At 43.2% G+C, this 14,320-nt stretch overlaps 1 protein-coding gene across 1 annotated transcript; it reads left to right on the forward strand.

Moving 5' to 3' along the window:
• Nucleotides 1–478: 478 nt before the first annotated feature.
• On the forward strand, nucleotides 479–13,961 carry Drgx (Dorsal root ganglia homeobox). The gene is made up of 4 exons (XM_014361793.2): nucleotides 479–623; nucleotides 4,318–4,523; nucleotides 12,197–12,597; nucleotides 13,331–13,961. The coding sequence occupies exons 1-4, from the start codon at nucleotides 539–541 to the stop codon at nucleotides 13,959–13,961; spliced, it is 1,323 nt and encodes a 440-aa protein (XP_014217279.2). The 5' UTR covers nucleotides 479–538.
• The last annotated feature ends 359 nt before the right edge of the window (nucleotides 13,962–14,320 follow it).

Here is a 14,320-nt window from a genome sequence, read left to right on the forward strand (position 1 = left end):
TAATCTTCATCACGTGCGCGCACTTGCTGGTCCGCTCCTCCTCCCTTTCTCCTTCCCGCTCGGTATTTTATTAACCGTCATAATTGATTTTAATGTGTGTCATACATAAGGTTGCCTTTTTTTTTCCTTGTGATGCGATATTGCCCATCACATGGATGTAACTGCAGACTGTGTATTTTATGTTTGATTGCTCGATCAGAAAAAAAAAAAAAAAAAAAAAAAAAAAAAAGTTTGAAATGGTCATTGTCGTTGACACGCGTATCGATCTATTTGATTGCTTCGACAACGAATGCCTATATATAAAATGGATGTTCAAAATAAAAGCCCTGTGAAATGCTTAAAGGATTATAATTCGATTCGGCCGTTGGGATGACCATTTGTGAACGTAAATGATAAAAAGATTGACAAAAGCACCTTTTGGTTTCAGATTGGATCGGTTCATGCACAGCAACAGCAACAGAGGCCACAGCAGCAGGAACATCAACAGCTAAGCGGAGGGCCCGGGGCCGGCGGGGGGGCGGCCGCGAGGGCTGGAGGGATGTTCTGCTACCACTGCCCCTCGGGTCTGCCGGCCCCGAGGCTACCACCTACCCTCGAGTATCCCTTCGCCCCCACACACCCCTGTGAGTACAACGTTACTTTTTCAACATTGCGCGTATCGATTCGATTTCCTACTTTTTTTTTCCAAACCCAAAGTTTCGTTGAGGAAATTAGGAAAAAAAAAACGTATTAACTAGATGAAAATATAATTCCACCTCTTAAAAATCAGAAAAGAGGGAAATTAAGGTTTTTTCAAGGTGTATACATCCTGCAAATGATGTATGTATCGCACGCCTTGAGGGTAAACTAAAAATCCGTCGTTTAGGGTATTTTTTAACGACTCGATCAGTGCTCGAAGCAGTTAGCCCGTTTCCTGATTTTTTTTTTTTTTTTTTTTTTTTTGCTTTCGGGATGAAAAAAGAAGGGGGTACGTAAAACTAGACGGGCAATAGCAAGTTAAAAATAATGGCCACCCACACGAGGACAAGTAGGTTTTCGAGTCTGCTGTGAGTATCCCCAATGACTCGTGATTTTTCAAAGACTTAGACGTATAGGCACACGGAGACACAGACAGACAACTGCTATAGGTACAGGCCGGTCGGACGAAGACGGCCCTGGGGACGTGATGGAGGTGTACAACACATACGTGATGCACACGCGTTACTGCGCCGTACATCCCCCCCCCACTCGTCGGGATAAACAGATTAGGTAACTACGTGATAAGTCGCTAAGTGGCTCACTCGGTCCAGCAGAGCTCCCCCTTCGGACGCCGCAGTGATGTCTCTCCTTCTTCTTCCCTTTGGCCGTTATACGTACAACACTATGTGTTACACATGTGCTTACTCCTCGTGTTCACATATATACACACGCGTATACCTATCCGAAAATTCGGTTCAACATCCAACCATATCTACCTACCTCGTTATGCTCATTAGCGGCGCTCTCCCTCTCATTAGATTCCCCTCGAGCTGTGTCCCTCCGACGCTCGCAAGCTCGTCGCGCGTGCTGATATACATATACGCTACGGCTAACCCGGTTTTCCTCAACTGTTTCCTATAGGTGTCCCTCTGGTGATGCAATAGTGAATAAAAAAATAAAAAAATCATTAAATTTTATTTATTTATTTATTTTTTTATTTTTTTTTTTTTTCATAGCGTCAAACGTGTATATAATATGCTCTGGTACTGTGATGTACATGCGTACGAGAGCCACATTCGTACGGACACCCGGTGCGGCTACAGATAAATTGGATCAGAGAGACTCCCGAGAGCGCAAGTTCTCTGATGATGAGGGATGGAAAAGGGCAGGCCCCTAATACTCTATATAGCCGCGCGAACTCTAATCTGAGATCTTGAGTGGATTTCGGGGCCGCCAAATTTATTTACGACCTCTTGTCTCTCCTTTTCCTACCAAGCCTGTACACTTTTTGTTTTCCGATACGGTCAATCGATAATTGCTCGGGTGCTACCTCGAGTTTTCCTCGCCCACGCCCCAACAGGTTTTTTTTTTCCTTTTTCCTTTTTCCTTTTTTTTCGATTTCTGTGCACGGCGATTGAGAGCTTCGTTACTTAATCTATACATAGCGGTGGGTCGGTCCGTTTGTTTTCATGGGCTCGAAAGGTTTGTGCCCGTGCAGGTTTACGTTTTTTTTCTTTTTTTCATTCCCCGTCAAACTGTACCTTTTTTCGAAGGCAATAAAGATTTCCTTTGATTTTTTTCTTTCCAATTGAAAAAAAAAAAAAAAAAAAAAAAAAACTCAGCCCTTGGTGCCTGTGCATTTTTTCTTCATCTTTTTGCCATGAGTTTCAGTTCCAATCGAATGATTTCGCATTCATAATTTGTCATTGGTGGCGGTAAAAATCACAACCAAACGCAAATAAACGTACAACTCGACCAAAAGTCCGCGAAGGCTCATTCCCACATCGGCCACCGCACGCGTACATTGCGGCCACGCGTTAATTTTCATGAGCCAAGGAAATTAATTTGTGTTTTTCGCTAAGCCGAGAGAAAAAGAGAGAGGGAAGCTGGGAGCCCTGTGGTAATTAATTGCGCTGATTGGCCTGCATCATTAACGAGCGCGCCCGCGCTCCATCCTGTATGGCCCGCCCCACCTCCTCTTGCTCTCTTTTCTACCTATATGTATACGCCATCACCCGAGTGTTTGATGGCCCTGGCACGTTTTGCAATATTAATTCAACGGGGAGTGAACGCAAAAATCGTATTTTTTCAATTTTTCACGTTTTATCGACCGTTGCGGGGGCTCAGAGTAGCGTTGTTGGGGCTCCGATCGTGACTTTTTTGCAATTTCTTCCTCGCGTATATATACTGTTGTGCAAATTTTCATGCACCCACTAATCGGTACGATACACTGCTTCGACCCTTGTTGTGCAAAAAAACGCGTAAGATATTTTCAAAGCGAGTGCACTAAGAAAATTCTAAACACTTTGTGCAGGGCATAAATAATTGGATTTCGCGCACAGAGAGGGTCGACAATTCGGGGTCTCGTGGCTGCACGGAGTGCACGATTTCACTGGTGACCACTTCCCATGCATGTGCATTTGCTCAGCAATACAAGAAAACGCATTCAGGGTTAAAACCTTTGCGCATGAAATATCGAAAAACAGTGCCTTTCCTTTGAAAGAAAATAGTTCACACTTGTGGAGAAAATCATGTTACATGTTGTTAAAAAGTAATGCTTTTGTGCTAAAAAACATAAAAGTTAACAATATCGAGCATCACGTACTCGTAGGGAAATGCTCAAGTTGTCTACTTAAACATAGCTTGCAAAGTGATGAGTCAAGTCGACACTGCACTGCAATACGTGCGGCGTACGCTCGAAATCTCTAGTTATCGCGTTACCAACGGTGTCACTGTGCAATTATGTCATTTGGAAGTGTCGAGTAGCGCGTTGTCGTTGCCTCCCACCGTGGCTGCGCGTAGATCAATTTCACGTGCGGGTGACAGACGATCGACCGGGAATTCGATTACTACCACCTCAACCCCTTTCGATGTGAGAGAAACGGTCCAATGTAGAATGAAAAATCCCTGTTATTTAATTTAATTTTATTTTTTTTCTTTCAAAACGCTATTTTTCATTCGATAATTTAAACTTGAGATAATTGACAATAGCGAGATGTGACAGTCCCAAAAGTAGTTGATGATTTTGTTTAGTGCTGAAATGAAAATTTCGTCGGCAAGATGATCCAAAACCACGAGCTTCTCGTAAACGCAATAAAAAATGTATTATTTTATTATTTTTGAGTACATCAGATAGGAAACAATTCTGGCTCCTCGTTGATAATACATTTTCACGCACTCTCGTAAGTGTAAAAAATTATACTGTTTGCGTTAATTTACGTTGACACTGACTTCGACATGAACTTGTCTTTGTATTACACGTACGATGCGCATTTCATTGCAAAAATATACCGTACAGTCAGTGTACACTACATCAAAAAGAATTTCATAACACGTTAAAGAGTAGTAAAAAAGTGCTTTGTAGGGTACATTCCACCCGTAATGTACATGGCACCCGAACTACTATATTTGTGTACCGTTTAGTATTGTCAATTAGAGAGTATAAAGCATTACTACTGTTCAATCTCTCACGGTGGCACTGCACAGATTTGAGATTCGCACCAATGGCTCTCATACAGAGCACGTGAAGCCCAACGTCCTTAGACCTCGAGCTGGCATAGTAACGTGTGCATGTGTCACGTAAATTAGCGATACAAAGGTTGCAAATGTTTTGTTAATGGGTCGATCGTTGAATTTCAGACGCCAGCTACTCCGCCTACCACCCGGCACTCCACGGCGTGGGCGAGGACTCGTTCGTCAGGAGGAAACAGCGGAGAAACCGGACGACCTTCACGCTCCAGCAACTGGAAGAGCTCGAGTCGGCCTTCGCTCAGACCCACTACCCGGACGTTTTTACGAGGGAGGACCTAGCGATGAAAATCAATCTGACGGAGGCGAGGGTGCAGGTAAAATTCCCCCCCCCCACGATTTTATATTGTTGCAACATTGGTTGAAGAAGCAGCGCGCGACGTGGCGCATGAGCAAACGCATCGATAAAGATGCAAAATTGACACATCCAAAGTCCATAAACGTCATTTATATCCCATTCCGGGGTGTAGGTAATCCCACCGTCGGGGAAAAGTCGAAGTAGCCGCGAAGCACATCGGTGGGAGGAAAGGGGGGAAAAAAGTGGGTACGGGCACATGTGTGGAGAACAGAAGGAAGGAAAAGCAGAGGAGAAAAAATAATAATAATGATAATAATGAACAGGAGGCTCGCGGTGGTGTTGGGGCCGAGAGCGTGAGAACGAGATGGCGTATGTAGCACTGCACACCCAAGAGCACGGCGGCCCCGAGGGTCTCGCTGACACCCTCGACCTGGCGTAATCTTCTGACGAGCTAAGCCGGTAATTCGCCAGATTGTTGCCCATTCCTACCCCCCCCCCCCCGTTGTTGCCTCTTTCCTCGCTCTCGTGCCCTTTTTCGCGGCGCAAATCCAAATCAAATTCTTATTCCGTCTCTCTCTCTTCAGCGACCCCCTTTTTCGCGAGTTTCGTGCTCTGAATTTTTCAACGGGGGCGATTAGGTAATTGGGGCCCCCGATTGTTTTTCGAGAAACGAGAGTGTTCCTCCTTGGATTTTTGTCATTACGAGGATTACGAAACGGTGATTCGCTTGAAACTGAATGTTACGATTGGCCTCGACTGGGGTACGATTGTTTCTGTAGACTTTGAAACGTGCTAAAAGCTTTTTTACCATCACAACTATTGTACAGAATATCTTGGGCAAGTAAAGTTTATTACAAAGTTTTTACTAGAAAAAATATTTCGTAGAACAAACGAATGCATTATATTTCTATAGGAAAATAGGGTTGTAACACAAGATGTACCAAGTCTGGTGATTTGGGGTACTTTTTGTCTCACCATACGCTAGAATGTTGTAGTTGAAAAATTATCTCGTCGTTGCGTTTAATCTAAGAAAAAAAAAAACCGTTTCACATGGTTGAAAAATTAACAAAGTCGTCGTCGAGTAAACATGTCCTTCAAGAGCGGTATTCGAAGCCCATATGATCCATCTACCTATACGTATGCACTTTGCATGCGATGTGATTGTGTTGTCGCTTGTACTCGTGTCCCCTGGGTATGTGTACCTCACGTGTGCGCGTTGAGGGTGCAGTTGCCGCACGTGGCCTATTAAAAGTGTCACGGGATACGGTAAACAACTACACGTCACGTGTGACGCCTGCACTTGCCGAATGGCTTTTGGGTGTGCAATTTGCCGAGCCCAATGTCGCGTCTCGTGCAAAAGTAACAATTAATCTTTCCTTCCCTGAAAAGAGAATCTTGGAAAAATAAAAACATCAAGTTGTATTTTAATGAACTAGGGATTATTTGAAATATACACATTTCTTTTTTTATAAAATACTTGGGTCCAGTAAAATTTTTAAGATATACTTAACCATAACCCACCATCATTTAAGTCGTTTGTTAAATTGCTTTGCTTAATTAGTTAGCAACACATTCACCTTGTGACAATCAAACAAGTTGTTGAAACAGTATAATCATGTACAGCACAACCTAAAGTAATCTCTGCGTGATTTTTTTTTATCTTGCCCCACCGATTCAAGCCGAAATGGGGTGTGTGAAGTTACACTTAAAAAAATTAGAGACAGCTTGAATTACGTTTTGCCAAGGAGTGGAATCATGACTATCAAATTTAAATTTAAATTTCGAAATACCTAGCTCCGTAGGTATTTTAAATCGTATTAGAAGGATACTCATCATACATTTAAACTGCTGGATTAGACCCGAAAACTTTCAACAAATTTAATTCCGGTCTTCATCGCGAGGTACAAATTTTGCCCCTCAAAAGTTATAAACTGATCCATGTCACGTTTCAGCTTTTGCTCTCGATACTATCCCAAAGTACGCGCGGTCGATACGAGCTTCGAATTTTTTCTTTTCTTTTTTTTTTACCCAATAAAAAAAAAAGATTGGATGAAAAATCACGAGCTCCAGATGTCGAACAACGGAAAACTGGAAAAAAAGAGAAGGTAGGAAAAAAACGAGAAATACCATCAGAGTATCACACACATGTCCTCCCATTGGTGTCTATTAACCATTTTAACGAGAATTAGTCACTCATGCGCAATGCGATTACCGTGTTGCTTTTACGCGTCCCTTTCGTGATGAGCCCCTCCCCCAACTTCCACGCGCTTAATAGCCAAATCAAATTTCACTCGCGCAACGCGCATCGGCTCATCTCTCTTCGAACGCACCCCCTCGCGGTGCCTTTGCTTTCATACGCGCACCTCGATGTCCCTGGCGGGCTATTTTTTTTTTTTTTTTTCATCATTTTTTGTTTTTCTATCGCATCACGCAATTTTCAAGCCGTTCCGCCTACCGTTTCGGGACTGGAAAATACCGCGGTCAATCTTGTTGGGCGTCCAATGAAAAATGGAAGGAAATGCAACGAGGTGTACTATGGCACTTGAAATAAAATGTTTTTGTTTTCTATCGAGTTAATCGTCATTTTAGATAAAATTCACTGCACCATGCATATATGTACCGTAAAGAGGCTCCGTTTGACCAGAGGACTACAGACTCCGGACCACCCCGATGTTGAGCACTACCGCCCGCGGTAAATGTACACAATCTACACAATTTTCTGCCTGACGAGTGTACAATTACGGCGCAGACTCATTGTTTCATTAACTAGAGATGTATATGTGTATGCAACGGAGACAAAGGGAATCCGGTATATAACGGACAAATAGGCGCGTTTACAGTACGGTATATATAGCTGTTCACACAAGGCACTCCAACCCCGACCCCTCCGATGCACATACCCACGCGCTCAACCTACACCCGGTAGACGTCTTGTCCTTCAAGCTGCGCTCTCGTCTCCGGCTCTCCGACTTCTTTGTACGTACCCACTCTCCAATTAGAAGCTCCTCGCAAGGGAGAGAAGGGCACGTTCTGCTGCAACTCGAATATGTATGTATACGTCAGCTGACGGCTTTTTTTTCCCTCCCCGTAACTCTCTCTCTTTCTCCTCCACTCGAGCGCAATTTGCTTAAATCACGTTTCGCGTGCGCTACCCGCGTATGGATGTACCTACAAGTGTAACTTTCGATTCTTTAGGTAATGGAGTGCCTTTTTTTTCGACTCAAATTGTCAGTCGGAAATGTTTTTTCAACATCCTGTGGTTGCCAGAGGAGAATCTATACACCGATGCCAAAGAGACAAGTATAAGAGTTGAATCTGAAAAGGGTACGTTGTACCTTACTGCGTTAGCCCTTAGCAGCTTAATTGCATTTCTCAATTAGCGCGGGAGGTGGGAGAGGCGCGGTTATGAAATTGGTGCAGTTCCTCGAAATTTAATCTGTTTTTTGGTGGTGTGCATTACATATAACATATACTCTTGGGGAGGATTTTGCGTATAAAGTGTCAAAGTTGCCGCTGCCGAGTATATTGGCCGAAATGCTAAAGAAATTTCGTGTACGATACCATCAATCGGGAGTCAAAAAAATTTTGCGCATTTACGTCTTGAGAAAAATAAGAAAAAGCCATTGTCCATTCAAATTTATAAAAACCAATTTATACAATTTTTTTAACAACTCTACTGTATCAAAACGTTGAAAATGTAAACTCTACAAAAGAAATTTACTTCTGTCGATTCACTTGTTTAACGAGAAAGAAGGAAAAAGAATCCAGTCTAGTAAAGTGACATTTACTCTTTTCTAATTTGAATACAAGTATGAACAAAAATAAGATCTAAGGTATGTAATCTTTTTGTTGACCTCTAACTCAAGTACGGTTGGGGTGCAGTTGGTTGCACCTGAGGTCACCTCGACGTGGCTTTGCCAGGAACGAGTTCGAGACCCAACAACTGTGCGTTTTTTTTTTTTTTTTTTTTTTGACATTTGTAAAAAGAAAAAAAAAGAAAAAACAATAACAAATGAAAAAAATCTTCGTTGACAAACACCCATCACCAGTATATAAGTATTTTTTTTAGTATTTAAAATTAAAATTAAAGTTAAAAGCTTTAATCAAATTTTAAGTCAAACATTTTTAAAAAAATGTATATACTCAACAGTCCTACAATGAAAAAACGTTAAAAAAAGTAAACTCTATCGAAGGCTTCTTTTGTCCATTAACTTATACTTGGTGGGAAAGAAGAAGAAGAAAAAAATAAAATAAAAAATGAAATAAAATAAGCCAGTTGGAGTAATCCCGTTCGGAAGATGAAGAAACACATTATTATTTATTGACGCTGACACCATAAGTCGGGCCGCAAGACAAATGGCATCGTGATTTTCTTCAAGGCCCGAGACCCCCTCTCGCGTGTAGAATTTAAAGATATTTCGACGGCCACCGAGCGAGCAAGGGCCGAACGGCTTTAAACATGTTTCGGATTAAATTCGCATCTCGAATGGGGAAAAAAAAAAAAAAAAAAAGTAGGAAGCTCGCTTATGTACGTAAGTCCATGTAGCAGGAGAGGCAAGATGGATAAGTACATGTAGCGTCGGGGGTGGATGGAGGAGTAGAAGTGGGGTTAAAATTCAACGTTCCACAGATGGGCGGGGGTGGAGAGAGAGAGATCTCGGGGGAATCGCGGCTTTGTTCCCAGCTATTACTCGTCCTGGCAACCCTTAGGATATATATTATTATATCTGGCCGTCTGGCGGCAGTACTGGCGCGCGCGCGCTCCACTCGAAAGCTATATATACTGCACCACGGGCTAAGTAAGTACATATATATATAGACTCCCTCTTTTCTACCTCTCTGTCGTTTCTCCTCCTCCTCCTCCTTTTCATATCCGACTTATTCTTTTCGCCTTTCATTTTCCGAGCCGTCATCTCTCGTCTTATAAGACAGCGCCAGCGAGCTGTGCAGCCCCCTCCGGGTCAGCCGCTGTAAGAGGTAAGGGTGGAAAGACGGGGCTCGTCTTATTTATTTTATTAAACCATTTGCTGAGCCTCCGGAGAAACTTTTCAAACGTATACGTATTATATAACAGAGGCACATTGTACGATTCCCTCTCAAACTCTCTTTCCCCCCCCCCCCCCCATCTCTCTCAACTCGTGCTTTTCTCCATGTCATGTAGCTACTTTGTGCGTTTGAAGAAATTACTATTTTTATTTAAATTCATATTTTTTGATTTTAATGAATATTTATTTTATCCAAATGAAACTTTTTTTTTCAATTTAGTAAACAAGAAATCTGATGGGGAAAAGTTTTAATGACAGTGATAAAAATATAAATTGGTTTATTGGCTCTAAGAAATTGTTAGGTTTCGGTTGGTTCTTTTTTGTTTTACTTATTTTTACGATAACCATTTATTTAATGAGAATAAGTAAATTAGTTGTTTATACCTAGAAAAATTAGTTGCCTGCTGCTAATTAATTTAATATATTTATTAAATAACAGTAGGAAAGTCAATTGTTCGAGTGAATAAAAATAGTTGGAGCTGCTTTTTATTATTAGTATGATTGCATATTCGCTTAAATTTTTTTTTTTTTTTTCACAGTTTACAATGAGGAACATTCGCGTTGCAGCCAATTTTACTCGGACGTATACGTACCGAAGAGTTTACACTCGGAATTAAATTTGTTTGCGAGCGAAATTATTTCAATAACATTTGTAACTGTCTCGGCGATTTCGCGTATCGAATTACTCCTCGTGTAGGCAAGAAGTACGGCCGCAAATAAAGTTCAATAAAAGTCAAGCAGTACCTTGTACGTAGGCGCGCCCGGCTCGAGTCTGCCTCGAATTCAAGAGGTCGGGAAATTCAATTCCGTAAGACGACGAGGGCATTTTAGGCAACATTTTCCCTCTTCCTTAACTCTCGAGCATGATACTTTGCCTCGTAAAAAGAATATTTGTATCAGTTTTTTTTTTTTTTTTTTTTTTTTTTTATTAGTGCAGTGGAAACAATTGTATACAAGTGCTGACTTAACAAATAAACTAATCTTTTGAGCTTCACCTAATTCAAGTTAAGTCCGAATTATTATTGTTTACAAAAATACAATATTGTATCACGTAGATAATTATAACGAGTAAAAATGTTAAACATGATTAAAAAAAAAAAAAAAAAGTCTCTCCAATATTCGTTATCATTAATTCCCCCGAATCAAAACTGAGAAACAAACGAACGTATTAATAAAATCTTCCTGCGTACAGTAAATGTACGTCCGAAAGCCCTTGACACATCCACTTAATAATTAATTTCCACGAACAATTAATTTCTGCGAACTCATTACGTCGATGCTCGCTACATTAATCACAGTTAAGAATAGCGTTTCATTTTTTTTTATATGGTATGTTTCGAGCACGTTTTTTTCCTTCAATTTTTTGCCACTTGGCCACACACTGGGTTACACACACACACACATACACGTAAAAGGTACGTACTGCACAGTGCACGTACGGTAACTGTGCATAATACGTACACACAGTGAGTATCGCTCGCGGCAGCTCCTTGACACTCGACTCGAGCATCAGACACGAGAAGAATACCTACTCACAATATAAGGGGAGAGAGAGAGAGAAAACGTGTGGAAGAGCCGAGGAAACTTTAATTAAACTCTATTTTAGCCGAGATTATGTCATGTTAGGCACGTTATGCACCGAACAACTACCTACTCGAGTGAGTCTTTGCTCGGCCCATTAAGCATGCGCGACCTTTTCCCTCTGTTCTCTCTGATGAACCCGTCAAAAAGAAGTGCCGGTAATGAATGCTTTGTTTTGCGTAGCTCTACTACTCTGGTTAATATACTATCTGGGCTTTCGTGATTTTTAATTGCCTTTTTTTTTTTTCTTATCTTCTGTGTGGGTTTTCTAAAAAATTTTTCGTCCTATTTTCAACTCGTGTCTAAATTTTTCAACGGAATCGTACAAAAATATTACTTTTTCATTCAACTACTACACATATAAATATCTTGTACTCTTTTTTTAACCATTTCCGTATGTGCTTTTTTAAATAAAAAGTCAGTGAAAACTTGCTCTTTAAATACAAACCAGTCAAATATAATATAAAAATTAACGTATAAAAATGACAATATTATATGAAAGTACGTATCATAATTACATTTTTTGGGAAATGTAAGTATATGATACTCTGCTGAAAAGTATGTCTTAAATACAAAAGTTTAGTTTTATGCTTGAAAAATGCCTTTATTTTATTAGACAGCTGAAAGTCAACACTTTTTTAAGAGCTCTCAAGTGACCGCATCAAAATTTATGCAACAGAGGGTTGAACAAGTGGCAGAAGTGGAGTGTACAATGTTACGAATGTATTTGTAAATTTGAATAAGATATGGATCACTATTCATTCATGTGAAAGTCCTATACATTGATCAGTACGTCATAAACGCTGTCATCGATGTAAAAAAAAAAAAAAAAAAAAAAAAAAAAAAAAAAAAAAAAAAAAAAAAAAAAAAAAAAAATTAGTGCATCATAATTGAATGTTTGTTAAGATATTGACAACGGTGTAAAATGTTTTAAAGAATTGACGTTGAAAATTGTGGTGAAACATTATTAACACTCCTTGCAATTGAATGCACATAAAAACAAACTACTAAAAAAAAAAAAGAAAAAAAAAAAAAAAAAAAAAAAACTGTGTTTCCCATGTTGCAGGTATGGTTCCAGAACCGGCGAGCCAAGTGGCGAAAAAGCGAGCGACTGAAGGAGGAGCAGCGTAAGCGCGAGGGCCCCACCTCCGAGCCCAACAACCCCTCGCTAGCCTGCAGTGCCAACAATCCCCAAGACTCAAGTTTGAACAACAATAACGAGGACGGCCCGGTGGGCTCGTCGGGCCAGGAGGGCCTCAGTGGCTCCCGGAGCCCGAGCACCACGTCGGCCTCGGTCAGTCCCCGGCCGACGGGCCACGGACCCACGCCCGGCTCCTCGGCCTCGCCCCAGCCGCTCCAGCTGACGCCCACACCCACCCCCACGCCTCAGCAGCAGACGCTGACAACCGAGCGGAGACTGACGACGGTCGCCGAGCAGCTCCAGGCCGGGGGACCACCCGCCGAGAGGTGAGACCACCGCTTTCGCAGCTCCGGATCCGCGCGCCATTTACTTTTCCGACCCGCGCGTAATTTATTTAAAAACCACCCCCCCTTCCACACCTTTTACGCGTATATACAAAGATATTTTTTTCTTTCCTTTCGGTCCGCTGGTTAAATGCACACGCGCTTCCCTCATGGCTTATTCAGGAGTCACCTCTACATATATCGTGTCTCTCTCTCTCTTATCTGGATGCTGGATCTTTCCTCTTGGCTTGTTCCTCGGCTCGTGTCCTTCCCCGCGGCGCGACGACTATTATACGTACACCATTCGTGTGCCCCTCACACGCAAAGCTACCTTCAAGGGGGAAAAAGTGCCACCGCGACCGTCGTGGCATTGAATTTTTCATCGGGACTTTAATGGAGTGTCATTTGAGTTAGGGGGCTGGAGGCCTCCCCGCACTTTCCTTTGTTCCCGCGTCCGGGTCTTGAACTGTTTGTCTGTTTGTCGCGCGCTGACGGGTACGTTATACACGATTTTTGTACCTTTCACGCGGAGGCGCGACAATGGTTTTTATCGTCAACTTTGGAATCGGGTTTGCTTGAATGGCCAAAATACGCGAGTCGGGGGAAAAAAATTTCTAGCAATTCTGCAAGAATTATATTTGAAATAGAGAGGGACGAAATAACGAAGAAGAAGGAGCATCTTGTTATAAATGTATATACTAATGCCCTGCCGCTTGGTTTTTCCCTCTGATTTCAGCGCACCGAGTGGCACAGGGGGCTTCCGTCCAGTGGAGGCGGCGACGTCCCTCTTCTTCTCCCCGCACCTGGCCGCCCAGTTCTCGCCCCCGCTCTTCGGCGCGAAGCTCCAAGTGAGCTCCCCGAGCTCCCTCGCCTCGGCGGCCCCGTCCCTCTGGAGCAGCGGCACGGCAACCGACTCGGGCCGCGTTGTCCCAAGCGCGGCCCCGACCAGCCTCCAGGACATGCTCTCCTGGTCGCCGGCCGGCTGGGCCGGTTGCACGAGCGGCCTCTGCGGCTGCTGCACCAACAAGTCCATCGTCAGCAGCGCGGCCAACAGCACCTGCGGCATAACCGAGCTCCACCGGAGCACCAGCCTGGCGGAGCTGCGCCGCAAGGCCCAGGAGCACACCACGGCCTCGGCCCTCCTCGGCGGCCTCGCCGCCGGCTTCCACTTCCCACCCCTGCCTCTGCCCCTCCTGCCGCCCCTCCTCGGTCTCTCCCGACGGCCCCACGTCGACCACCACCACCACCACCACCACCACCCCTCGGGCTCGAGCACCGTGGCCGCTGCCGCCGCCGCTGCCGCCGCGGCTCACCACCTGCACCCCGGGATCGGGCACCAGTTGCCACCCGGCAAGGAGGAGCCGTAGTTGGAGCGAGCCCCCGAGCCAGCCCCTGCCTGAGACAATACCAATACTCGTCCGCTCTCCTCCACTTCGTATATACTTCATATACCGTTACCAACCCCCCCCCCTCCCCCCCCCATAGACATCCTTTTTTCCTCAACGGCGGCACACACTTAAGCTTCAATACGTTACATTATATATTATACTTGAAGCGTGTCACGTGATGATGATGATACGATGTATGTCTCTGTTTTGTATGCGAGTGTATAGTTTGATTGTGCGAGTAAGTATAGATTAACCTCGGAATAGACGCGACGCGGCTGTATAGAGAGATTATCGTATTTACCAGTATGTATTATAACACGGTAGCCTGTACATACTTA

The sequence above is a fragment of the Copidosoma floridanum genome, unplaced genomic scaffold (genome assembly GCF_036245765.1).
Source record: "Copidosoma floridanum isolate Cflo_tuat_1 unplaced genomic scaffold, Cflo_Japanese_pri ptg000009l, whole genome shotgun sequence".
NCBI lineage: Eukaryota > Metazoa > Arthropoda > Insecta > Hymenoptera > Encyrtidae > Copidosoma > Copidosoma floridanum.

Excerpts from the sequence above, each read along its gene's own strand:
- Drgx (XM_014361793.2), top strand. The coding sequence starts at position 539 with ATGTTCTGCTACCACTGCCCCTCGGGTCTGCCGGCCCCGAGGCTACCA. Across the intron at positions 4,524-12,196 it reads TGACGGAGGCGAGGGTGCAG|GTATGGTTCCAGAACCGGCG; the intron begins GTAAAATTCCCC and ends CCCATGTTGCAG. Across the intron at positions 12,598-13,330 it reads GGGGGACCACCCGCCGAGAG|CGCACCGAGTGGCACAGGGG; the intron begins GTGAGACCACCG and ends CTCTGATTTCAG.